The sequence below is a fragment of the Clupea harengus genome, chromosome 22 (assembly GCF_900700415.2).
Source record: "Clupea harengus chromosome 22, Ch_v2.0.2, whole genome shotgun sequence".
NCBI classification, from domain to species: domain Eukaryota; kingdom Metazoa; phylum Chordata; class Actinopteri; order Clupeiformes; family Clupeidae; genus Clupea; species Clupea harengus.
The window spans coordinates 21846701-21873193 of NC_045173.1; the positions used below are offsets into that span (position 1 = coordinate 21846701).

Sequence of the window (26493 nt, forward strand, 5' to 3'; positions counted from 1 at the left end):
CTGGGAGTCAATCCATCTTCAGTTCCAACACCAATCCCCACAACAGAACCTTCCCCAACATCGTCTCCAATAATGTCCTCAACACCCCAACCCACGGCATCAGTAGTTCCAACACACATGTCTACATCACAACCCAGCACCACACCAGCTCTTTTATCAACTTCACCTTCTGAGCTCAGTAGAACTCCACATTCAACACCAACCACAGCCTTAGAGCCCACAACACCAGCTCTATCATCATCAGCCCCCTCAAGCTCCACCACATCCCCAGATCAACCATCATCATCCAACCCCACCACAATTACACCTCAAACATCAACCACCCTAACACCAGCTCTATCATCATCAGCCCCCTCAAGCTCCACCACATCCCCAGATCAACCATCATCATCCAACCCCACCACAATGACACCTCAAACACCAACCTCAACACTAGAATTGACTGCATTATCTTCAGCATCAACATCAATACTACAAACCACCACAACACCATCTCTAACAGCAGCCTCTACTTTAGGCTCCACCACACCACCAGATCAACCATCAACATCAGAACCCATCACAGCATCACCTCAAACATTCACTTCAACATCACAGTCTACGGCACAATCTTTATCCTCAGACTCAGTGACAATCACAACACAGGCTTCATCGTCTGTCTCTACCTTCCCTTCATCTACACCAGCAGGTCCAACTCAAACATCTGTTTCTGTATCCGCCACAACACCAGCTTTATCATCATCAGCCCCCTCAGGCTCCACCACATCCCCAGATCAACCATCATCATCCAACCCCACCACAATTACATCTCAAACACCAACCTCAACACTAGAATTGACTGCATTATCTTCAGCCTCAACCTCAATACTACAAACCACCCTAACACCAGCTTTAACAGCAGCCTCTACCTTAGGCTCCACCTCACCACCAGCACAACCATCAACATCAGAACTCATCACAGCATCACCTCAAACATTCACTTCAACATCACAGTCTACGGCACAATCTTTATCCTCAGACTCAGTGACAATCACAACACAGGCTTCATCGTCTGACTCTACCTTCCCTTCATCTACACGAGCAGATCCAACTCCAACATCTGTTTCTATATCCGCCACAACACCAGCTCTATCATCATCAGCCCCCTCAAGCTCCACCACATCCCCAGATCAACCATCATCATCCAACCCCACCACAATGACACCTCAAACATCAACCTCAACACTAGAATTGACTGCATTATCTTCAGCCTCAACATCAATACTACAAACCACCACAACACCATCTCTAACAGCAGCCTCTACTTTAGGCTCCACCACACCACCAGATCAACCATCAACATCAGAACCCATCACAGCATCACCTCAAACATTCACTTCAACATCACAGTCTACGGCACAATCTTTATCCTCAGACTCAGTGACCATCACAACACAGGCTTCATCGTCTCTCTCTACCTTCCCTTCATCTACACCAGCAGGTCCAACTCCAACATCTGTTTCTGAATCCGCCACAACCCCAGTTCCATCTACACCAAATTTAACAGCAACATCAGCAAATCTAGAAACAAACGCCACAGCACTCACATCCACAAATGGTTAGTCATACCAAGTGTGAAACATTTTTGCTGTTTTTCTGTTTAGTAATGGTGCCTCTGTCACTATACATGTTTTGCATAAATGAGTAAACATACTGTAATCACATCTGGGAAATCTCAGGAGAATGTTGATATGCCAAATGTTCAGTCTTTTGCCAAATCCCTCCAAAATTTGGTGGAGTTTCAGTCTGTAACTCAACAGTGTCTTCACATTTGAAATGAATCCTCCATACAAGCAAATACAATTTGTACAGTGAAGTTCTATAGAACACAAGTGGTCAGAATCAAATAATCCCATAAGTAAACTGAAATGCAGGCATTGACAACCGCTGATGTCCACTACAGTCAATTAAACTTTAAAGTCATTTTAATCTCAATTGGATGGGCAAGACATGCAGTATCTCAACGGAATTGTAGACTTTACTGTTTAGAGTGCATGATTTGAGTGTTTATTTTAATAATACATTTTTTCTGATTATTTTTTAGGAGTGTTCAAGCAATCATCAACTCAAGCTGCCACAACAATGATGGAAAATGCAACTTCAGCCCCAGCATCACAGCCCAACACAACAGCTGCAACAATGACACCAACAGCAGGTACCACAAGTCTTGTGACACCATCCAGAAGTTGAAAATGTTTAAAATCTATTTTAGAACATGGGGACTTTACAAACTCTAATAATCCCTTCAGATACTACCCCTTTACACAGAAAAGAGGATGTATGTTAATTCAATTGAAATCCACTTGAGAATACAGTCAACATGAAAGGATATTTAGGACATTCAGAATAGCGAAACATATCTTCAGTCTAATGCATTTTGTCAAAGAGAGAGTTTATTTTTCAATATATGTATTAGTGAATATTTCATATGAAAAAACTCATGTCAGTTAAAAATCTTATTTTGGCATGCTTCATTATGCTAAAAAGTAAAATGGTTTACTTGCAAGAAGAAATGTAAATATAAGAATGTGTAGAAATCATTACAAATTATTTAGGTACGTTTTCTAATGACTTAGCCACAGATAAAATATATATTGATGTCTTTAGCCTAACTGTGTTAGATCCAGTAATATAGGCAAGGTGAACTGATCGACTTTTCCCACTGATCTCAAAGACACGCAAATTGAGAGGGGCAGTTAAAATTCATCTGAATTCAGCTGGTCAGTTTGAATATTATTCCTGGTGAAAATGGGAGGAATGCAACACATCTAGAAGTGTTGTCAGAAACATTTCTCTTTGTCATTCATCCGGTACTGATCGGTAGCACCTTCAGTTAGAACTCAGTTAGAACTGACAGGGCATTAAAGTACAGAGGATATAAGTATTTATGTAATTTGGTTCTTTATTGGAGGTGAAACCTAAGTCATACAATGCTTTATATCTATTCAAAATACTATAACCCTTTCTACACCTCTAAAGTACATTCATATTGTACTAATTCCACACATACTTGCTGGAAAATTCAGTTCAGTGTTAGATGAAAGTATTACTATCCTCGATAATGTCCTACCCTATTGCTCACAGCAAAAACCATAACTTTCTCAGCAAAAACACTAGCCACAACACCACTACCGTATTCCACCCAAGTTTACACATTAGTTTTAATTCTGTCTCCAGCCTCCACACTGGGAGTCACTCCATCTTCAGGTCCAACACCAATCCCCACAACAGAACCTTCCCCAACATCGTCTCCAATAATGTCCTCAACACCCCAACCCACGGCATCAGTAGTTCCAACACACATGTCTACATCACAACCCAGCACCACACCAGCTCTTTTATCAACTTCACCTTCTGAGCTCAGTAGAACTCCACATTCAACACCAACCACAGCCTTAGAGCCCACAACACCAGCTCTATCATCACCAACCCCCTCAGGCTCCACCACATCCCCAGATCAACCATCATCATCCAACCCCACCACAATTACACCTCAAAAACCAACCACCCTAACACCAGCTCTATCATCACCAGCCCCCTCAGGCTCCACCACATCCCCAGATCAACCATCATCATCCAACCCCACCACAATTACACCTCAAACATCAACCACCCTAACACCAGCTCTATCATCATCAGCCCCCTCAGACTCCACCACATCCCCAGATCAACCATCATCATCCAACCCCACCACAATTACACCTCAAACACCAACCTCAACACTAGAATTGACTGCATTATCTTCAGCATCAACATCAATACTACAAACCACCACAACACCATCTCTAACAGCAGCCACTACTTTAGGCTCCACCACACCACCAGATCAACCATCAACATCAGAACCCATCACAGCATCACCTCAAACATTCACTTCAACATCACAGTCTACGGCACAATCTTTATCCTCAGACTCAGTGACAATCACAACACAGGCTTCATCGTCTGACTCTACCTTCCCTTCATCTACACGAGCAGATCCAACTCCAACATCTGTTTCTGAATCCGCCACAACCCCAGTTCCATCGACACCAAATTTAACATCAACATCAGCAAATCTAGAAACAAACGCCACAGCACTCACATCCACAAATGGTTAGTCATACCAAGTGTGAAACATTTTCGCTGATTTTCTGTTTAGTAATGGTGCCTCTGTCACTATACATATTGTGCATAAATGAGTAAACATACTGTAATCACATCTTGGAAATCTCAGGAGAATGTTGATATGCCAAATGTTCAGTCTTTTGCCAAATTCCTCCAAAATTGGGTGGAGTTTCAGTCTGTAACTCAATAGTGTCTTCACATTTCAAATGAAACCTCTTGACAAGCAAATACAATTCGTACAGCGAAGGTCTATTGAACACAAGTGGTCAGAATCAAACAGTCCCATAAGTAAACTGAAATGCAGGTATTGACAACCGCTGATGTCACACAGATGGAGCTCTGGCTTTGTAGGATGGCGGCTTCCTAAAATAACAACATTTCTGACTTTCTGTATATGTACTAACGCCTTCTTCTAACAAATGCAGCTCCCCAAACAACTACGGCTCCACAGCCTGCTCCAGTCACAGCAGCATCTATCCCCGAGCCAGAAGTCAAACTGGAATTCAAACTGGAGCAGTCGTTCACACCACAACTGCAGAACACCTCTTCACCAGCATTTCAAAGCTTGGCTGATAAAGTGTCTACAGCGGTATGATTATAACTGACTCTTTTTCCACTTTTTAAGAATTTATTTTAATGTACGTTATATCTTCTGTGAAATTAACAAAAAAACGTTGAATAAAATGTTACACTTTTTCCCAATTTCAGCTGGATAAAGTGTACACTGAAAAGTTTGGATCTAGTTTCAACCGTACAGAAATCAAAGGCTTCAGGTAGAGTGGAACACAACAATTGTGGTAGGGTACAACATCAAACACATTGGTTATTAGACTACAATTTCATTTTACTAAAATAACCCTTTCATCTTTTCAGACAAGGATCGGTCATTGTGGAATCTGTACTGATTTTCAATGATGTCAGCTCTGTTCCTGAAACTGGAAATGTGACTGACACTCTGGTACAAGCCGTTTCCTCCAACAGTTCAGACTTTGCAGATCTTGGCGTCAATCCGACCAGTATCAAAGCAGAACGTAAGGATTTCGTTTGTAGATCTTAATTCATTATTCATTTTTTTAATGTTTGTAATTCGCTCTTCTAATTGTTGTCCAATACAGTCGCTTAAATTTTAAAGTCATTTGAATTTGAATCGGATGGGCAAGACATGCAGTATATCGACGGAATTGTAGACTTTACTGTTTAGAGTGCGTTAGTTGAATGTTTATCTTAGTAATACATTTTTTTTATTATTTTCTAGGAGTGTTCAAGCAATTGCCAACTCAAGCTCCCACAACAATAATGGAAAATGCTACTTCGGCCCCAGCATCACAGCCCAACACAACAGCTGCAACAATGATACCAACAGCAGGTACCACAAGTCTTGTGACTCCATCCAGAAGTGGAAAATGTTTTAAACCTATTTTAGAACATGGGAACTTTACAAACCCTAATGTTCTCTTCAGATAATACCCATTTACACACAAAAGAGGATGTACATTATTTAAATTATATTTTTTTGACATGCTTCATTATGCTAAAAAAGTCAAATGGTTTACTTGCAAGAATAACTGTAAATATAAGAATGTATAGAAACGATTGAAAAGTATTTAGGTAGGTTTTCTAATCATTTAGCCACAGAGACACTATATATTGATCTCATTAGCCTAACTGTGAGGATCCAGTAATATAGACAAGGTGAACTGATCAACTTTTTCCATTGAATCTCAAAGACATGCAAAATTGAGAGGGGCAGTTTAAATTCATCTGAATTCAGCTGGTCAGTTTGAATATTATTCCTGGTGAAAATGGGAGGAATGTAACTCATCTAGAAGTGTTGTCAGAAACATTTCTCTTTGTCATTCATCCGGTACTGATCGGTAGCACCTTCAGTTAGACCTATTTTAGAACTGACAGGGCATTAGAATACAGAGGATTTAGGTATGTATGTAATGTGGTTCTTTATTGGAGGTAAAACCTAAGTCATACAATGCTTTATATCTATTCAAAATACAAATAACCCTTTCTACACCTCTAAAGTTCATTCATATTGTACTAATTCCACACATACTTGTTGGAAAATTCAGTTCAGTGTTGAATGAAAGTATTACTATCCTCGATAATGTCCTACCATATTACTCACAGCAGACACCATAACTTTCTCAGCAAAAACACTACCCACAACACCACTACCGTATTCCACCCAAGTTTTCACATTAGTTTTAATTCTGTCTCCAGCCTCCACACTGGGAGTCACTCCATCTTCAGTTCCAACACCAATCCCCACAACAGAACCTTCCCCAACATCGTCTCCAATAATGTCCTCAACACCCCAACCCACGGCATCAGTAGTTCCAACACACATGTCTACATCACAACCCAGCACCACACCAGCTCTTTTATCAACTTCACCTTCTGAGCTCAGTAGAACTCCACATTCAACACCAACCACAGCCTTAGAGCCCACAACACCAGCTCTATCATCACCAACCCCCTCAGACTCCACCACATCCCCAGATCAACCATCATCATCCAACCCCACCACAATTACACCTCAAACACCAACCACCCTAACACCAGCTCTATCATCACCAGCCCCCTCAAGCTCCACCACATCCCCAGATCAACCATCATCATCCAACCCCACCACAATGACACCTCAAACACCAACCTCAACACTAGAATTGACTGCATTATCTTCAGCATCAACATCAATACTACAAACCACCACAACACCATCTCTAACAGCAGCCTCTACTTTAGGCTCCACCACACCACCAGATCAACCATCAACATCAGAACCCATCACAGCATCACCTCAAACATTCACTTCAACATCACAGTCTACGGCACAATCTTTATCCTCAGACTCAGTGACCATCACAACACAGGCTTCATCGTCTGTCTCTACCTTCCCTTCATCTACACGAGCAGATCCAACTCAAACATCTGTTTCTATATCCGCCACAACACCAGCTCTATCATCATCAGCCCCCTCAAGCTCCACCACATCCCCAGATCAACCATCATCATCCAACCCCACCACAATGACACCTCAAACACCAACCTCAACACTAGAATTGACTGCATTATCTTCAGCCTCAACCTCCATACTACAAACCACCCTAACACCAGCTATAACAGCAGCCTCTACTTTAGGCTCCACCTCACCACCACAACCATCAACATCAGAACCCATCACAGCATCACCTCAAACATTCACTTCAACATCACAGTCTACGGCACAATCTTTATCCTCAGACTCAGTGACCATCACAACACAGGCTTCATCGTCTGTCTCTACCTTCCCTTCATCTACACCAGCAGGTCCAACTCAAACATCTGTTTCTGAATCCGCCACAACCCCAGTTCCATCTACACAAGATTTAACATCAACATCAGCAAATCTAGAAACAAACGCCACAGCACTCACATCCACAAATGGTTAGTCATACCGAGTGTGAAACATTTTTGCTGATTTTCTGTTTAGTAATGGTGCCTCTGTCAACTATACATGTTGTGCATGAATGAGTAAACATACTGTAATCACATCTTGGAAATCTCAGGAGAATGTTGATATGCCAAATGTTCAGTCTTTTGCCAAATTCCTCCAAAATTTGGTGGAGTTTCAGTCTGTAACTCAACAGTGTCTTCACATTTCAAATGAAACCTCCTGACAAGCAAATACAATTTGTACAGTGAAGTTCTATAGAACACAAGTGGTCAGAATCAAACAGTCCCATAAGTAAACTGAAATGCAGGTATTGACAACCGCTGATGTCCACTACAGTCAATTAAACTTTAAAGTCATTTGAATTTCAGTCAGATGGGCAAGACATGCAGTATCTCAACGGAATTGTAGACTTTACTGTTTAGAGTGCATGATTTGAGTGTTTATTTTAATAATACATTTTTTCTGATTATTTTTTAGGAGTGTTCAAGCAATCATCAACTCAAGCTGCCACAACAATGATGGAAAATGCAACTTCAGCCCCAGCATCACAGCCCAACACAACAGCTGCAACAATGACACCAACAGCAGGTACCACAAGTCTTTTGACACCATCCAGAAGTTGAAAATGTTTAAAATCTATTTTAGAACATGGGGACTTTACAAACTCTAATAATCCCTTCAGATACTACCCCTTTACACAGAAAAGAGGATGTATGTTAATTCAATTGAAATCCACTTGAGAATACAGTCAACATGAAAGGATATTTAGGACATTCAGAATAGCGAAACATATCTTCAGTCTAATGCATTTAGTCAAAGAGAGAGTTTATTTTTCAATATATTTATTAGTGAATATTTCATATGAAAAAACTCATGTCAGTTAATCTTATTTTGGCATGCTTCATTATGCTAAAAAGTCAAATGGTTTACTTGCAAGAAGAAATGTAAATATAAGAATGTGTAGAAATCATTACAAATTATTTAGGTACGTTTTCTAATGACTTAGCCACAGATAAACTATATATTGATGTCTTTAGCCTAACTGTGTTAGATCCAGTAATATAGGCAAGGTGAACTGATCAACTCTTTCCATTGAATCTCAAAGACACGCAAAATTGAGAGTAGCAGTTTAAATTCATCTGAATTCAGCTGGTCAGTTTGAATATTATTCTTGGTGAAAATGGGAGGAATGCAACACATCTAGAAGTGTTGTAAGGAACATTTCTCTTTGTCATTCATCCGGTACTGATTGGTAGCACCTTCAGTTAGACCTCAGTTAGAACTGACAGGGCATTAAAGTACAGAGGATATAAGTATTTATGTAATTTGGTTCTTTATTGGAGGTGAAACCTAAGTCATACAATGCTTTATATCTATTCAAAATACTATAACCCTTTCTACACCTCTAAAGTACATTCATATTGTACTAATTCCACACATACTTGCAGGAAAATTCAGTTCAGTGTTAGATGAGAGTATTACTATCCTCGATAATGTACTACCCTATTGCTCACAGCAGACACCATAACTTTCTCAGCAAAAACACTACCCACAAAACCACTACCGTATTCCACCCAAGTTTTCACATTAGTTTTAATTCTGTCTCCAGCCTCCACACTGGGAGTCACTCCATCTTCAGTTCCAACACCAATCCCCACAACAGAACCTTCCCCAACATCGCCTCCAATAATGTCCTCAACACCCCAACCCACGGCATCAGTAGTTCCAACACACATGTCTACATCACAACCCAGCACCACACCAGCTCTTTTATCAACTTCACCTTCTGAGCTCAGTAGAACTCCACATTCAACACCAACCACAGCCTTAGAGCCCACAACACCAGCTCTATCATCACCAACCCCCTCAGGCTCCACCACATCCCCAGATCAACCATCATCATCCAACCCCACCACAATTACACCTCAAAAACCAACCACCCTAACACCAGCTCTATCATCATCAGCCCCCTCAGGCTCCACCACATCCCCAGATCAACCATCATCATCCAACCCCACCACAATTACACCTCAAACATCAACCTCAACACTAGAATTGACTGCATTATCTTCAGCATCAACCTCAATACTACAAACCACCACAACACCATCTCTAACAGCAGCCTCTACTTTAGGCTCCACCACACCACCAGATCAACCATCAACATCAGAACCCATCACAGCATCACCTCAAACATTCACTTCAACATCACAGTCTACGGCACAATCTTTATCCTCAGACTCAGTGACCATCACAACACAGGCTTCATCGTCTGTCTCTACCTTCCCTTCATCTACACGAGCAGATCCAACTCAAACATCTGTTTCTATATCCGCCACAACACCAGCTCTATCATCATCAGCCCCCTCAAGCTCCACCACATCCCCAGATCAACCATCATCATCCAACCCCACCACAATGACACCTCAAACACCAACCTCAACACTAGAATTGACTGCATTATCTTCAGCCTCAACCTCCATACTACAAACCACCCTAACACCAGCTATAACAGCAGCCTCTACTTTAGGCTCCACCTCACCACCACAACCATCAACATCAGAACCCATCACAGCATCACCTCAAACATTCACTTCAACATCACAGTCTACGGCACAATCTTTATCCTCAGACTCAGTGACCATCACAACACAGGCTTCATCGTCTGTCTCTACCTTCCCTTCATCTACACCAGCAGGTCCAACTCAAACATCTGTTTCTGAATCCGCCACAACCCCAGTTCCATCTACACAAGATTTAACATCAACATCAGCAAATCTAGAAACAAACGCCACAGCACTCACATCCACAAATGGTTAGTCATACCGAGTGTGAAACATTTTTGCTGATTTTCTGTTTAGTAATGGTGCCTCTGTCAACTATACATGTTGTGCATGAATGAGTAAACATACTGTAATCACATCTTGGAAATCTCAGGAGAATGTTGATATGCCAAATGTTCAGTCTTTTGCCAAATTCCTCCAAAATTTGGTGGAGTTTCAGTCTGTAACTCAACAGTGTCTTCACATTTCAAATGAAACCTCCTGACAAGCAAATACAATTTGTACAGTGAAGTTCTATAGAACACAAGTGGTCAGAATCAAACAGTCCCATAAGTAAACTGAAATGCAGGTATTGACAACCGCTGATGTCCACTACAGTCAATTAAACTTTAAAGTCATTTGAATTTCAGTCAGATGGGCAAGACATGCAGTATCTCAACGGAATTGTAGACTTTACTGTTTAGAGTGCATGATTTGAGTGTTTATTTTAATAATACATTTTTTCTGATTATTTTTTAGGAGTGTTCAAGCAATCATCAACTCAAGCTGCCACAACAATGATGGAAAATGCAACTTCAGCCCCAGCATCACAGCCCAACACAACAGCTGCAACAATGACACCAACAGCAGGTACCACAAGTCTTTTGACACCATCCAGAAGTTGAAAATGTTTAAAATCTATTTTAGAACATGGGGACTTTACAAACTCTAATAATCCCTTCAGATACTACCCCTTTACACAGAAAAGAGGATGTATGTTAATTCAATTGAAATCCACTTGAGAATACAGTCAACATGAAAGGATATTTAGGACATTCAGAATAGCGAAACATATCTTCAGTCTAATGCATTTAGTCAAAGAGAGAGTTTATTTTTCAATATATTTATTAGTGAATATTTCATATGAAAAAACTCATGTCAGTTAATCTTATTTTGGCATGCTTCATTATGCTAAAAAGTCAAATGGTTTACTTGCAAGAAGAAATGTAAATATAAGAATGTGTAGAAATCATTACAAATTATTTAGGTACGTTTTCTAATGACTTAGCCACAGATAAACTATATATTGATGTCTTTAGCCTAACTGTGTTAGATCCAGTAATATAGGCAAGGTGAACTGATCAACTCTTTCCATTGAATCTCAAAGACACGCAAAATTGAGAGTAGCAGTTTAAATTCATCTGAATTCAGCTGGTCAGTTTGAATATTATTCTTGGTGAAAATGGGAGGAATGCAACACATCTAGAAGTGTTGTAAGGAACATTTCTCTTTGTCATTCATCCGGTACTGATTGGTAGCACCTTCAGTTAGACCTCAGTTAGAACTGACAGGGCATTAAAGTACAGAGGATATAAGTATTTATGTAATTTGGTTCTTTATTGGAGGTGAAACCTAAGTCATACAATGCTTTATATCTATTCAAAATACTATAACCCTTTCTACACCTCTAAAGTACATTCATATTGTACTAATTCCACACATACTTGCAGGAAAATTCAGTTCAGTGTTAGATGAGAGTATTACTATCCTCGATAATGTACTACCCTATTGCTCACAGCAGACACCATAACTTTCTCAGCAAAAACACTACCCACAAAACCACTACCGTATTCCACCCAAGTTTTCACATTAGTTTTAATTCTGTCTCCAGCCTCCACACTGGGAGTCAATCCATCTTCAGTTCCAACACCAATCCCCACAACAGAACCTTCCCCAACATCGCCTCCAATAATGTCCTCAACACCCCAACCCACGGCATCAGTAGTTCCAACACACATGTCTACATCACAACCCAGCACCACACCAGCTCTTTTATCAACTTCACCTTCTGAGCTCAGTAGAACTCCACATTCAACACCAACCACAGCCTTAGAGCCCACAACACCAGCTCTATCATCACCAACCCCCTCAGGCTCCACCACATCCCCAGATCAACCATCATCATCCAACCCCACCACAATTACACCTCAAAACCAACCACCCTAACACCAGCTCTATCATCATCAGCCCCCTCAGGCTCCACCACATCCCCAGATCAACCATCATCATCCAACCCCACCACAATTACACCTCAAACATCAACCACCCTAACACCAGCTCTATCATCATCAGCCCCCTCAAGCTCCACCACATCCCCAGATCAACCATCATCATCCAACCCCACCACAATTACACCTCAAACATCAACCACCCTAACACCAGCTCTATCATCATCAGCCCCCTCAAGCTCCACCACATCCCCAGATCAACCATCATCATCCAACCCCACCACAATTACACCTCAAACATCAACCACCCTAACACCAGCTCTATCATCATCAGCCCCCTCAAGCTCCACCACATCCCCAGATCAACCATCATCATCCAACCCCACCACAATGACACCTCAAACATCAACCTCAACACTAGAATTGACTGCATTATCTGCATTATTAGGCTCCACCTCACCACCAGCACAACCATCAACATCAGAACTCATCACAGCATCACGTCAAACATTCACTTCAACATCACAGTCTACGGCACAATCTTTATCCTCAGACTCAGTGACAATCACAACACAGGCTTCATCGTCTGACTCTACCTTCCCTTCATCTACACGAGCAGATCCAACTCCAACATCTGTTTCTGAATCCGCCACAACCCCAGTTCCATCGACACCAAATTTAACATCAACATCAGCAAATCTAGAAACAAACGCCACAGCACTCACATCCACAAATGGTTAGTCATACCAAGTGTGAAACATTTACGCTGATTTTCTGTTTAGTAATGGTGCCTCTGTCACTATACATATTGTGCATAAATGAGTAAACATACTGTAATCACATCTTGGAAATCTCAGGAGAATGTTGATATGACACTATTATCCTATTGCAGACATATAACACACAAATAAAACTAAATTGTACAAATCCCACACATAGAGGTGGGCTATTTGATAGAATCCCCCACTCCCCCAACCTCGGAGGTCAACCTACCTCCGCCCCCTCACCATCAAGCCTGCCTAGCTCACAAACTAGAATTTGGGTGTCCACTCCGCAAGGTTAATTGACTCACACTGATATCATTGACGTGAAGTGCCAATGAACGATAGTAAAAGGATCATGCAAATTGAATTTTTTTGTGCTGGCACCCTGTAACGCCCCCGACAAGATGCTGCCCTGGACAGTTGCCCCTGTTGCCAATACCTAGATCCACTAATGTAAGCTCTAAACAAACATTTTCAGTTCATTTTCAGTTAATCAGTTTTAAAGGTGCACTGTAAAAAACATTTTACCCGCAGCTCCAGAGTGGTTTGAGCAAGCTTCAGAAATGTTTATGGTTTACATTCCTGGACAATGTCTTAGTCACATTCATTTCACTGAACCATTAACTTAAAATGTCTTTTTTTCAAGCTGGCCATTGGCCGTTCATAAAAATGACACCAACGATTTTGTGTATCACCCAGACACAAATCTGAAAAAAAGTATTTTGATGTGTCAAATTGCTGATATGAGCCTATGAAACTTTAAGGCACAGCTCATGACATTTTATATATAGGAAGCATTACAACAAACACATTGGAATGTCTGAAAATGACCTTCACTAAGAAAGTTGGTTTAATTGTTATGATTATCATGACCAATACATTAACTTCACTTGAATAACGACTTTCACTCTAACTTCATCCTGTACTTCAGCTCCCAACACAACATTTGCTCCATCATCAGCCTCAACATCTGAATCTAGCTCACCTTCACAAACGTCGACTTCAGCATCAGAAAACACCACAACACCAGTTTCTATGTCAACATCCACATTAGAATCTACATCAGCAGCACCATCAAACCTAACATCAGTACTCATCACAACAACAGCTCCAATTTCAACCCCTACATCGGGTCCCAGCACCTCACATGCTCCAACATCAGAACTAACAACAACAAGTCCTCTAACATCAGTACCCACCTCTGGTGAGTCTAAGATATGTTTATCTAGCATTTAGCATCAATTAAAACAACCTCATCATCTCAGTGAATAGTCCAGCTGGCGCATGAAGAACTAAAGGTGACTGATGAGATTCTTGGAGATGTTTGAGAGCCATCATAACACAAAATCCTTTTATTTGCCCCTTATTGTAAACTGTTGTGATTAGATTAGATTAGACACAGCACATCTACACAGTTTTACAATGGATCAAATTCACAGTGCGGTGTAAATTGTTTACCCATTACATATCAATGCAGAGCAGTCACTGGACCCAGAGAGTTCCATGTAATAGATATCCATCCAATCACAGATCTACCACCATACGTAACAGTTGGTAACCAATACCAAGGATTGAAAGCCTCCTTTCTCTAAACATAAACCTGCCCAACTTATTAAAACTGAAAAAGATGACTAGTCATATCATTGCAATTTTTTTATTACTCAGCTGTCTAGGTTTTATGTTCCCTACATCATGTTTTTTTTCAACCTGACTTGGATACAAATTTAAATAATGACTCATCTATAAATACCAGCTTTGTGAAACCCACAATGCACTTTTGTTGTCGAGACAGATTCAGATCTGGATTGATTCAATTCTGTAATTTTTACACCTGTGATATGTAGGATTTTTTTCAGCTATCCTCACAACTGTGTCTGTGTCCCTGTCAGATATCTAATTTGTCATAGTGTTTGATATGCTAAATACTAAATATTTTGAGTAACACCCCGACACAATGCTGACAAAAAGTATTTTGATGTGTCAAATTGCTGATATGAGCCTATGGAACTTTAAGGCACAGCTCATGACATTTTATATATAAGAAGCATTACAAAAGCACATTGGAATGCCTGAAAATTACCTTCACTAAGAAAGTTGGTTTAATTAGTATGATTATCATGACCAATACATTAACTTCACTTTAAGAACGACTTTCACTCTAACTTCATCCTGTACTTCAGCTCCCAACACAACATTAGCTCCATCATCAGCCTCAACATCTGAATCTAGCTCACCTTCACAAACGTCGACTTCAGCATCAGAAAACACCACAACACCAGTTTTTATGTCAACATCCACATTAGAATCTACATCAGCACCACCATCAAACCTAACATCAGTACTCATCACAACCACAGCTCCGATTTCAACCCCTACATCGGGTCGCAGCACATTACACACTCTGACATCAGAACTAACAACAACAAGTCCTCTAACATCAACATCCAACACTAGTGAGTCTAAGATATATTTTCCTAGCATTTAGCATCAATAGTAACAGCCTAATCCCCTCAATAAAGAGTCCAGTAACTCACATCCACAAATGGTTAGTCATACCAAGTGTGAAACATTTTTGTTGATTTTCTGTTTAGTAATGGCGCCTCTGTCAACTATACATGTTGTGCATAAATGAGTAAACATATTGTAATCACATCTTGGAAATCTCAGGAGAATGTTGATATATCAAATGTCCAGTCTTTTGCCAAATTCTTCCTAAATTTGGTGGAGTTTCAGTTTTCGAATCAACAATGTCTTCACATTTCAAATGAAACCTCTTGACAAGCAAATACAATTCGTACAGCGAAGGTCTATTGAACACAAGTGGTCAGAATCAAACAGTCCCATAAGTAAACTGAAATGCAGGTATTGACAACAGCTGATGTCACACAGATGGAGCTCTGGCTTTGTAGGATGGCAGCTTCCTAGAATAACAAAGTTTCTGACTTTCTGTATATGTACTAACGCCTTCTTCTATCAAATGCAGCTCCCCAAACAACTGCGGCTCCACAGCCTGCTCCAGTCACAGCAGCATCTATCCCCGAGCCAGAAGTCAAACTGGAATTCAAACTGGAGCAGACGTTCACACCACAACTGCAGAACACCTCTTCAACAGCATTTAAAAGCTTGGCTACTAAACTGTCTTCAGCGGTAGGATTATAACTTTTTCCACTTTTTAAGAATGTCTGTCATTCATTCTATTATCATAATTTAAAAGATATCGGGTAATGCTTTACAATAAGGTCTGTTAAAAATAACATAGGTATAACCATGAACCATATGTGATAAAAAAAGGAAAACTTAATTATTATGAGATCTTATCTCGTTATTTGAAGATATTAAATCGTTATTTGAAGATAGCATCTCATCAAGATTTGAAGTAGTAATTTCAAGATATTCTCTCAAAATATTGAGATGTTAAATTAGGATTTCAAGATACTATGACGTTATTAGAAGGTATTATCTGATCAATTCAAGATATTCAGTACAATCAAGATAATATCTCAAAATGTTGACTTAATATCTTGTAATTTCAAGAAAATATCTGATGAGAGACAATATCTCAACTGATTTTGTTACCCTGCTTCAGCCTCACGTTGTATTTCAAGGGAAATATTGCTGATGTGCCACACACCTAGCTCAGCAAAAAATCAACAAGGGATAGTATTTCGAGGTGGTTTCTGTCTGTTATTTTGAGTAATCGTATCTGTGATATGAGTGTAAAATTGACTAAATTAATCCAGCCTCGAAAGCACCACTGCAAGTCTATGGTGAACCATCACTATCATAAACTAGGTATCCCCCTACCGACTTCACCCCCACGTCCAAACTTATGTTGGCACCACCTCAGTATTAAAAGTCACAAGCCGCAATTTGGAAATACCTTGTAAATAGTTTATTAACACCCCTTATTATAAAGCCTTGCCAGTTATTGTGTTGATCTATGTGACGCTTTTTCTAAACTAATAGAAGAAACTGCACATTTTCCCATTTCAGCTGGATAAAGTTTATTCTGTGCAGTTTGGATCCCGTTTCAATCGCACAGAAATCAAAGGCTTCAGGTAGTGGCAGTCATTTTTGTTGTTTTGTTTATAATACAATCAAGGAAATTGGCGGTTTGACTGAATCATTTTTCTGATTATAACTTTCTTTATATTTGCAGACAAGGATCGGTCATTGTGGAATCTGTACTGATTTTCAATGATGTAAACTCTGTTCCTGAAACTGAGAATGTGACTGACACTCTGGTACAAGCCGTTTCCTCCAACAGTTCAGACTTTGCAGATCTTGGCATCAATTCTACCAGTATAAAAGCTGAACGTAAGATACTCACTTGTAGTAGATTTATACTCTCTGAAATAATGCATGATAATTCTATTACTAATACTAATTGTGCAATGTAATCCTGGAGGATTACATCCACATGAAATGTAATTGGTTTGTTTATGTTTTTTGTAGGAGTATTCAGATCATTACAAACACAAGCCCCCACAACAATGATCAAAGATACAACTCCGACCCCAACATCAGACCCCAATACAACAACAGCTGCAACAAGTCTGACACCAAACAGCAGTGGTAAATATTATTAATCTTTTCGTTAACGTCATCAATTCTAATATCCACCTTTGATACTGCCTTTACACAGAATACGTTTTGTGCTACAATATTATAGTTGTTATGTTAAGGAAATATGTCTGACCACAGCAAAAATATAATCACACTGTCTCTAATATGGATATCAATATCAGCATCTATTAAAAATCAACTCTTCTTCAAATGATCCTTTGGGATATGGGCCTTTAGTGACACTTTGGTTTTGCACAAGAAAGCAACAAAATATCAATCCTACCAGGTCAACACATAGTCAAGGCCAGTTCACAATTGGGAATTTACTCTAATTGTAGGCTATAGGCTGTAGGATTTATGCTACAGTAGCAACAACATTATGGTTTAGTCATGGCAGTGAACGCTGTCGCAGTTGTGTTTGCTAAAAATGTCAGCCATGCTTGCCAATTCATTTTATTATGGTAAAACTTAATTATAATATCCCTCCGGCCTCCTGCCTACAGCAAAATCACATTCGTGGGGATATCCTTTACCAACTCCACATAACGAGTGTCATATTTATACATTAGTTCTACTACCCACTTATTGAGTTTGAAGACACCAGATTGTATTTTCGTTTGTTAATTCTTGTTTTGTCTGTTCATTCTCCACCCCAAAAACAAAAATTAGTTTGGCGTCAAAGCAAAAAATACTTTGCTGCCAAGCTGACTGAGAGAGGCTATTTGTGCACATTAATTCCCACACTCGCCTCTTCATGTTAAATGTTCATTTCTACACTCGCCTCTTCACGTTACATGTTCATTTCTACACTCGCCTATCTTCACGTTACATGTTAATTTCTACACTCCCCTACTCCGTTTGCTTCCACACTTGAAAACTATCAATTATAATATCATGAAATCGCTGCCTGCCATTCTGCTCTCTCGCTTTGAATGAATAGAATGTGCAAGTGCAAGTGCTTCAGACACAGCCACTGGCTCACTTTTGCAGCATTTAGCTACAAAGCCTCTAATACCTATCTCCACCGGTCTTGTTTGTGCATGCCAACCTCGTTCCCTCGCTTCCGCTACCAGTTCTGCATACTTAAGGCTTCCTCATTCACAAAAGGTATACACAAATAAGACTCCTAAACACCGAAAAGAAGAATAAAAGACAAATTCTAGTATATAAATACAAATAAAGCAGGGAATCAAATGATTACACTATTATCCTATTGCAAACATATAACACACAAATAAAACTAAATTGTACAAATCCCACACATAGAGGTGGGCTATTTGATAGAATCCCCCACTCCCCCAATCTCGGAGGTCAACCTACCTCCGCCCCCTCACCATCAAGCCTGCCTAGCTCACAAACTAGAATTTGGGTGTCCACTCCGCAAGGTTAATTTACTCACACTGATATCATTGACGTGAAGTGCCAATGAACGATAGTAAAAGGATCATGCAAATTAAATTTTTTTGTGCTGGCACCCTGTAACGCCCCCGACAAGATGCTGCCCTGGACAGTTGCCCCTGTTGCCAATACCTAGATCCACTAATGTAAGCTCTGAACAAACATTTTCAGTTCATTTTCAGTTAATCAGTTTTAAAGGTGCACTGTAAAAAAAACATTTTACCCGCAGCTCCAGAGTGGTTTGAGCAAGCTTCAGAAATGTTTATGGTTTACATTCCTGGACAATGTCTTAGTCACATTCATTTCACTGAACCATTAACTTAAAATGTATTTTTTTCAAGCTGGCCACTGGCCGTTCATAAAAATGACACCAACAATTTTGTGTATCACCAAGACACAATGCTGAAAAAAAGTATTTTGATGTGTCAAATTGCTGATATGACCCTATGAAACTTTAAGGCACAGCTCATGACATTTTATATATAGGAAGCATTACAACAAACACATTGGAATGTCTGAAAATGACCTTCACTAAGAAAGTTGGTTTGATTGTTATGATTATCATGACCAATACATTAACTTCACTTGAATAACGACTTTCACTCTAACTTCATCCTGTACTTCAGCTGCCAACACAACACTTGCTCCGTCATCAGCCTCAACATCTGAATCTAGCTCACCTTCACAAACGTCGACTTCAGCATCAGAAAACACCACAACACCAGTTTCTATGTCAACATCCACATTAGAATCTACATCAGCAGCACCATCAAACCTAACATCAGTACTCATCACAACAACAGCTCCAATTTCAACCCCTACATCGGGTCCCAGCACCTCACATGCTCCAACATCAGAACTAACAACAACAAGTCCTCTAACATCAGTACCCACCTCTGGTGAGTCTAAGATATGTTTATCTAGCATTTAGCATCAATTAAAACAACCTCATCATCTCAGTGAATAGTCCAGTAACAGCTGGCGCATGAAGAACTAAAGGTGACTGATGAGATTCTTGGAGATGTTTGAGAGCCATCATAACACACAATCCTTTTATTTGCCCCTTATTGTAAACTGTCGTGATTAGATTAGATTAGACACAGCACATCTACACAGTTTTACAATGGATCAAATTTACAGTGCAGTGTAAATTGTTTACCCGTTACATATCAATGCAGAGCAGTCACTGGACCCAGAGAGTTCCATGTAATAGATATCCATCCAATCAAATATCTACCACCATACGTAACAGTTGGTAGCCAATACCAAGGATTGAAAGCCTCCTTTCTCTAAACATAAACCTGCCCAACTTATTAAAACTGAAAAAGATGACTAGTCATATAATTGTAATTTTTGTATTACTCAGCTGTCTAGGTTTTATGTTCCCTACATCATGTTTTTTTCAACCTGACTTGGATACAAATTTAAATAATGACTCATCTATGAATACCAGCTTTGTGAAACCCACAATGCACTTTTGTTGTCGAGACAGATTCAGATCTGGATTAATTCAATTCTGTAATTTTTACACCTGTGATATGTAGGATTTTTTTCAGCTATCCTCACAACTGTGTCTGTGTCCCTGTCAGATATCTAATTTGTCATAGTGTTTGATATGCTAAATACTAAATATTTTGAGTAACACCCCCACACAATGCTGACAAAAAGTATTTTGATGTGTCAAATTGCTGATATGAGCCTATGGAACTTTAAGGCACAGCTCATGACATTTTATATATAGGAAGCATTACAAAAGCACATTGGAATGCCTGAAAATTACCTTCACTAAGAAAGTTGGTTTAATTAGTATGATTATCATGACCAATACATTAACTTCACTTTAAGAACGACTTTCACTCTAACTTCATCCTGTACTTCAGCTCCCAACACAACATTTGCTCCATCATCAGCCTCAACATCTGAATCTAGCTCACCTTCACAAACGTCGACTTCAGCATCAGAAAACACCACAACACCAGTTTCTATGTCAACATCCACATTAGAATCTACATCAGCACCACCATCAAACCTAACATCAGTACTCATCACAACCACAGCTCCGATTTCAACCCCTACATCGGGTCGCAGCACATTACACACTCTGACATCAGAACTAACAACAACAAGTCCTGTAACATCAACATCCAAAACTAGTGAGTCTAAGATATATTTTCCTAGCATTTAGCATCAATAGTAACAGCCTAATCCCCTCAATAAAGAGTCCAGTAACTCACATCCACAAATGGTTAGTCATACCAAGTGTGAAACATTTTTGCTGATTTTCTGTTTAGTAATGGCGCCTCTGTCAACTATACATGTTGTGCATAAATGAGTAAACATACTGTAATCACATCTTGGAAATCTCAGGAGAATGTTGATATATCAAATTTCCAGTCTTTGGCCAAATTCTTCCTAAATTTGGTGGAGTTTCAGTTTTCGAATCAACAATGTCTTCACATTTCAAATGAAACCTCTTGACAAGCAAATACAATTCGTACAGCGAAGGTCTATTGAACACAAGTGGTCAGAATCAAACAGTCCCATAAGTAAACTGAAATGCAGGTATTGACAACAGCTGATGTCACACAGATGGAGCTCTGACTTTGTAGGATGGCAGCTTCCTAGAATAACAAAGTTTCTGACTTTCTGTATATGTACTAACGCCTTCTTCTATCAAATGCAGCTCCCCAAACAACTGCGGCTCCACAGCCTGCTCCAGTCACAGCAGCATCTATCCCCGAGCCAGAAGTCAAACTGGAATTCAAACTGGAGCAGACGTTCACACCACAACTGCAGAACACCTCTTCAACAGCATTTAAAAGCTTGGCTACTAAACTGTCTTCAGCGGTAGGATTATAACTTTTTCCACTTTTTAAGAATGTCTGTCATTCATTCTATTATCATAATTTAAAAGATATCGGGTAATGCTTTACAATAAGGTCTGTTAAAAATAACATAGGTATAACCATGAACCATATGTGATAAAAAAAAAGAGGAAAACTTCATTATTATGAGATCTTATCTCGTTATTTGAAGATATTAAATCGTTATTTCAAGATAGCATCTCATTATTTCAAGATTTGAAGTAGTAATTTCAAGATATTCTCTCAAAATATTGAGATATTAAATTAGGATTTCAAGATACTATGACGTTATTAGAAGGTATTATCTGATCAATTCAAGATATTAAGTACATTCAAGATAATATCTCAAAATATTGACTTAATATCTTGTAATTTCAAGAAAATATCTGATGATAGAAAATATCTCAACTGATTTTGTTACCCTGCTTCAGCCTCACGTTGTATTTCAAGGGAAATATTGCTGATGTGCCACACACTTAGCTCAGCAAAAAATCAACAAGGGATAGTATTTCGAGGTGGTTTCTCTCTGTTATTTTGAGTAATCGTGTCTGTGATATAAGTGTAAAATTGACTAAATTAATCCAGCCTCGAAAGCACCACTGCAAGTCTATGGTGAACCATCACTATCATAAACTAGGTATCCCCCTACCACCTTCACCCCCACGTCCAAACTTATGTTGGCACCACCTCAGTATTAAAAGTCACAAGCCGCAATTTGGAAATACCTTGTAAATAGTTTATTAACACCCCTTATTATAAAGCCTTGCCAGTTATTGTGTTGATCTATGTGACGCTTTTTCTAAACTAATAGAAGAAACTGCACATTTTCCCATTTCAGCTGGATAAAGTTTATTCTGTGCAGTTTGGATCCCGTTTCAATCGCACAGAAATCAAAGGCTTCAGGTAGTGGCAGTCATTTTTTTATTTTGTTTATAATACAATCAAGGAAATTGGCAGTTTGACTGAATTCTTTTTCTGATTATAACTTTCTTTATATTTGCAGACAAGGATCGGTCATTGTGGATTCTTTACTTATTTTCAATGATGTAAACTCTGTTCCTGAAACTGAGAATGTGACTGAAATTCTGGTTCAAGCAGTTTCTACCAACAGTTCAGATTTTGCTGAACTTGGCATCAATTCTACCAGTATAAAAGCTGAACGTAAGATACTCACTTGTAGTAGATTTATACTCTGAAATAATGCATGATAATTCTATTACTAATACTAATTGTGCAATGTAATCCTGGAGGATTACATCCACATGAAATGTAATTGGTTTGTTTATGTTTTTGTAGGAGTATTCAGATCATTACAAACACAAGCCCCCACAACAATGATCAAAGATACAACTCCGACCCCAACATCAGACCCCAATACAACAACAGCTGCAACAAGTCTGACACCAAACAGCAGTGGTAAATATTATTCATCTTTTCGTTAACGTCATCAATTCTAATATCCACCTTTGATACTGCCTTTACACAGAATACGTTTTGTGCTACAATATTATAGTTGTTATGTTAAGGAAATATGTCTGACCACAGCAAAAATATAATCACACTGTCTCTAATATGGATATCAATATCAGCATCTATTAAAAATCAACCCTTATTCAAATGATCCTTTGGGATATGGGCCTGCCTAGCTCACAAACTAGAATTTGGATGTCCACTCCGCAAGGTTAATTGACTCACACTGATATCATTGACGTGAAGTGCCAATGAACGATAGTAAAAGGATCATGCAAATTGAATTTTTTTGTGCTGGCACCCTGTAACGCCCCCGACAAGATGCTGCCCTGGACAGTTGCCCCTGTTGCCAATACCTAGATCCACTAATGTAAGCTCTAAACAAACATTTTCAGTTCATTTTCAGTTAATCAGTTTTAAAGGTGCACTGTAAAAAAAACATTTTACCCGCAGCACCAGAGTGGTTTGAGCAAGCTTCAGAAATGTTTATGGTTTACATTCCCGGACAATGTCTTAGTCACATTCATTTCACTGAACCATTAACTTAAAATGTCTTTTTTTCAAGCTGGCCGCTGGCCGTTCATAAAAATGACACCAACGATTTTGTGTATCACCCAGACACAAATCTGAAAAAAAGTATTTTGATGTGTCAAATTGCTGATATGACCCTATGAAACTTTAAGGCACAGCTCATGACATTTTATATATAGGAAGCATTACAACAAACACATTGGAATGTCTGAAAATGACCTTCACTAAGAAAGTTGGTTTAATTAGTATGATTATCATGACCAATACATTAACTTCACTTTAAGAATGACTTTCACTCTAACTTCATCCTGTACTTCAGCTGCCAACACAACACTTGCTCCGTCATCAGCCTCAACATCTGAATCTAGCTCACCTTCACAAACGTCGACTTCAGCATCAGAAAACACCACAACACCAGTTTCTATGTCAACATCAACATTAGAATCTACATCAGCACCATCAAACCTAACATCAGTACTCATCACAACAACAGCTCCAATTTCAACCCCTACATCGGGTCCCAGCACCTCACATACTCCAACATCAGAACTAACAACAACAAGTCCTCTAACATCAGTACCCACCTCTGGTGAGTCTAAGATATGTTTATCTAGCATTTAGCATCAATTAAAACAACCTCATCATCTCAGTGAATAGTCCAGTAACAGCTGGCGCATGAAGAACTAAAGGTGACTGATGAGATTCTTGGAGATGTTTGAGAGCCATCATAACACACAATCCTTTTATTTGCCCCTTATTGTAAACTGTCGTGATTAGATTAGATTAGACACAGCACATCTACACAGTTTTACAATGGGTGAAATGTAAAATGCAGTGTAAATTGTTTACCCGTTACATATCAATGCAGAGCAGTCACTGGACCCAGAGAGTTCCATGTAATGGATATCCATCCAATCACAGAACTACCACCATACGTAACAGTTGGTAGCCAATACCAAGGATTGAAAGCCTCCTTTCTCTACACATAAACCCGCCCAACATATTAAAACTGAAAAAGATGACTCGTCAGACCATACCATTTTTTTATTGTCAGGTGGCTAGGTATTATGTTCCCTACATCATGTTTGTTTTTCAACCTGACTTGGATACAAATTGAAATAATGGCTCATCTATAAATACCAGCTTTGTGAAACCCACAATGCACTTTTGTTGTCGAGACAGATTCAGATCTGGATTGATTCAATTCTGTAATTTTTACACCTGTGATATGTAGGATTTTTTTCAGCTATCCTCACAACTGTGTCTGTGTCCCTGTCAGATATCTAATTTGTCATAATGTTTGATATGCTAAATACTAAATATTTTGAGTAACACCCCGACACAATGCTGACAAAAAGTATTTTGATGTGTCAAATTGCTGATATGAGCCTATGAAACTTTAAGGCACGGCTCATGACATTTTATATATAGGAAGCATTACAAAAGCACATTGGAATGCCTGAAAATTACCTTCACTAAGAAAGTTGGTTTAATTAGTATGATTATCATGACCAATACATTAACTTCACTTTAAGAACGACTTTCACTCTAACTTCATCCTGTACTTCAGCTCCCAACACAACATTTGCTCCATCATCGGCCTCAACATCTGAATCTAGCTCACCTTCACAAACGTCGACTTCAGCATCAGAAAACACCACAACACCAGTTTCTATGTCAACATCCACATTAGAATCTACATCAGCACCACCATCAAACCTAACATCAGTACTCATCACAACCACAGCTCCAATTTCAACCCCTACATCGGGTCGCAGCACATTACAAACTTTGACATCAGAACTAACAACAAGTCCTCTAACATCAACATCCAAAACTAGTGAGTCTAAGATATATTTTCCTAGCATTTAGCATCAATAGTAACAGCCTAATCCCCTCAATAAAGAGTCCAGTAACTCACATCCACAAATGGTTAGTCATACCAAGTGTGAAACATTTTTGCTGATTTTCTGTTTAGTAATGGCGCCTCTGTCAACTATACATGTTTTGCATAAATGAGTAAACATACTGTAATCACATCTTGGAAATCTCAGGAGAATGTTGATATACCAAATGTCCAGTCTTTTGCCAAATTCTTCCTAAATTTGGTGGAGTTTCAGTTTTCGAATCAACAATGTCTTCACATTTCAAATTAAACCTCTTGACAAGCAAATACAATTCCTACAGCGAAGGTCTATTGAACACAAGTGGTCAGAATCAAATAGTCCCATAAGTAAACTGAAACGCAGGTATTGACAACAGCTGATGTCACACAGATGGAGCTCTGGCTTTGTAGGATGGCATCTTCCTAGAATAACAACGTTTCTGACTTTCTGTATATGTACTAATGCCTTCTTCTAACAAATGCAGCTCCTCAAACAACTCTGGCTCCACAGCCTGCTCCAGTCACAGCAGCATCTATCCCCGAGCCAGAAGTCAAACTGGAATTCAAACTGGAGCAGACGTTCACACCACAACTTCAGAACACCTCTTCAACAGCATTTAAAAGCTTGGCTACTAAACTGTCTTCAGCGG

General features: G+C 39.3%; 1 protein-coding gene across 1 annotated transcript in view; it reads left to right on the forward strand.

The window, feature by feature from the left end:
• The window catches only part of LOC116218324 (mucin-5B), a 51046-nt gene that overhangs the window by 8092 nt on the left and 16461 nt on the right, over positions 1–26493 (forward strand). Inside the window, exons 6-20 of the mRNA XM_042702980.1 lie at positions 2084–2194; positions 4572–4735; positions 4855–4919; positions 5020–5177; positions 5402–5512; positions 8072–8182; positions 16113–16276; positions 17123–17187; positions 17289–17446; positions 17585–17704; positions 21777–21940; positions 22796–22860; positions 22961–23118; positions 23254–23373; positions 26329–26492. Of these exons, the coding sequence (XP_042558914.1) occupies positions 2084–2194; positions 4572–4735; positions 4855–4919; positions 5020–5177; positions 5402–5512; positions 8072–8182; positions 16113–16276; positions 17123–17187; positions 17289–17446; positions 17585–17704; positions 21777–21940; positions 22796–22860; positions 22961–23118; positions 23254–23373; positions 26329–26492 (1898 nt within the window). The remainder of the gene's footprint in view (positions 1–2083; positions 2195–4571; positions 4736–4854; positions 4920–5019; positions 5178–5401; positions 5513–8071; positions 8183–16112; positions 16277–17122; positions 17188–17288; positions 17447–17584; positions 17705–21776; positions 21941–22795; positions 22861–22960; positions 23119–23253; positions 23374–26328; position 26493) is intronic.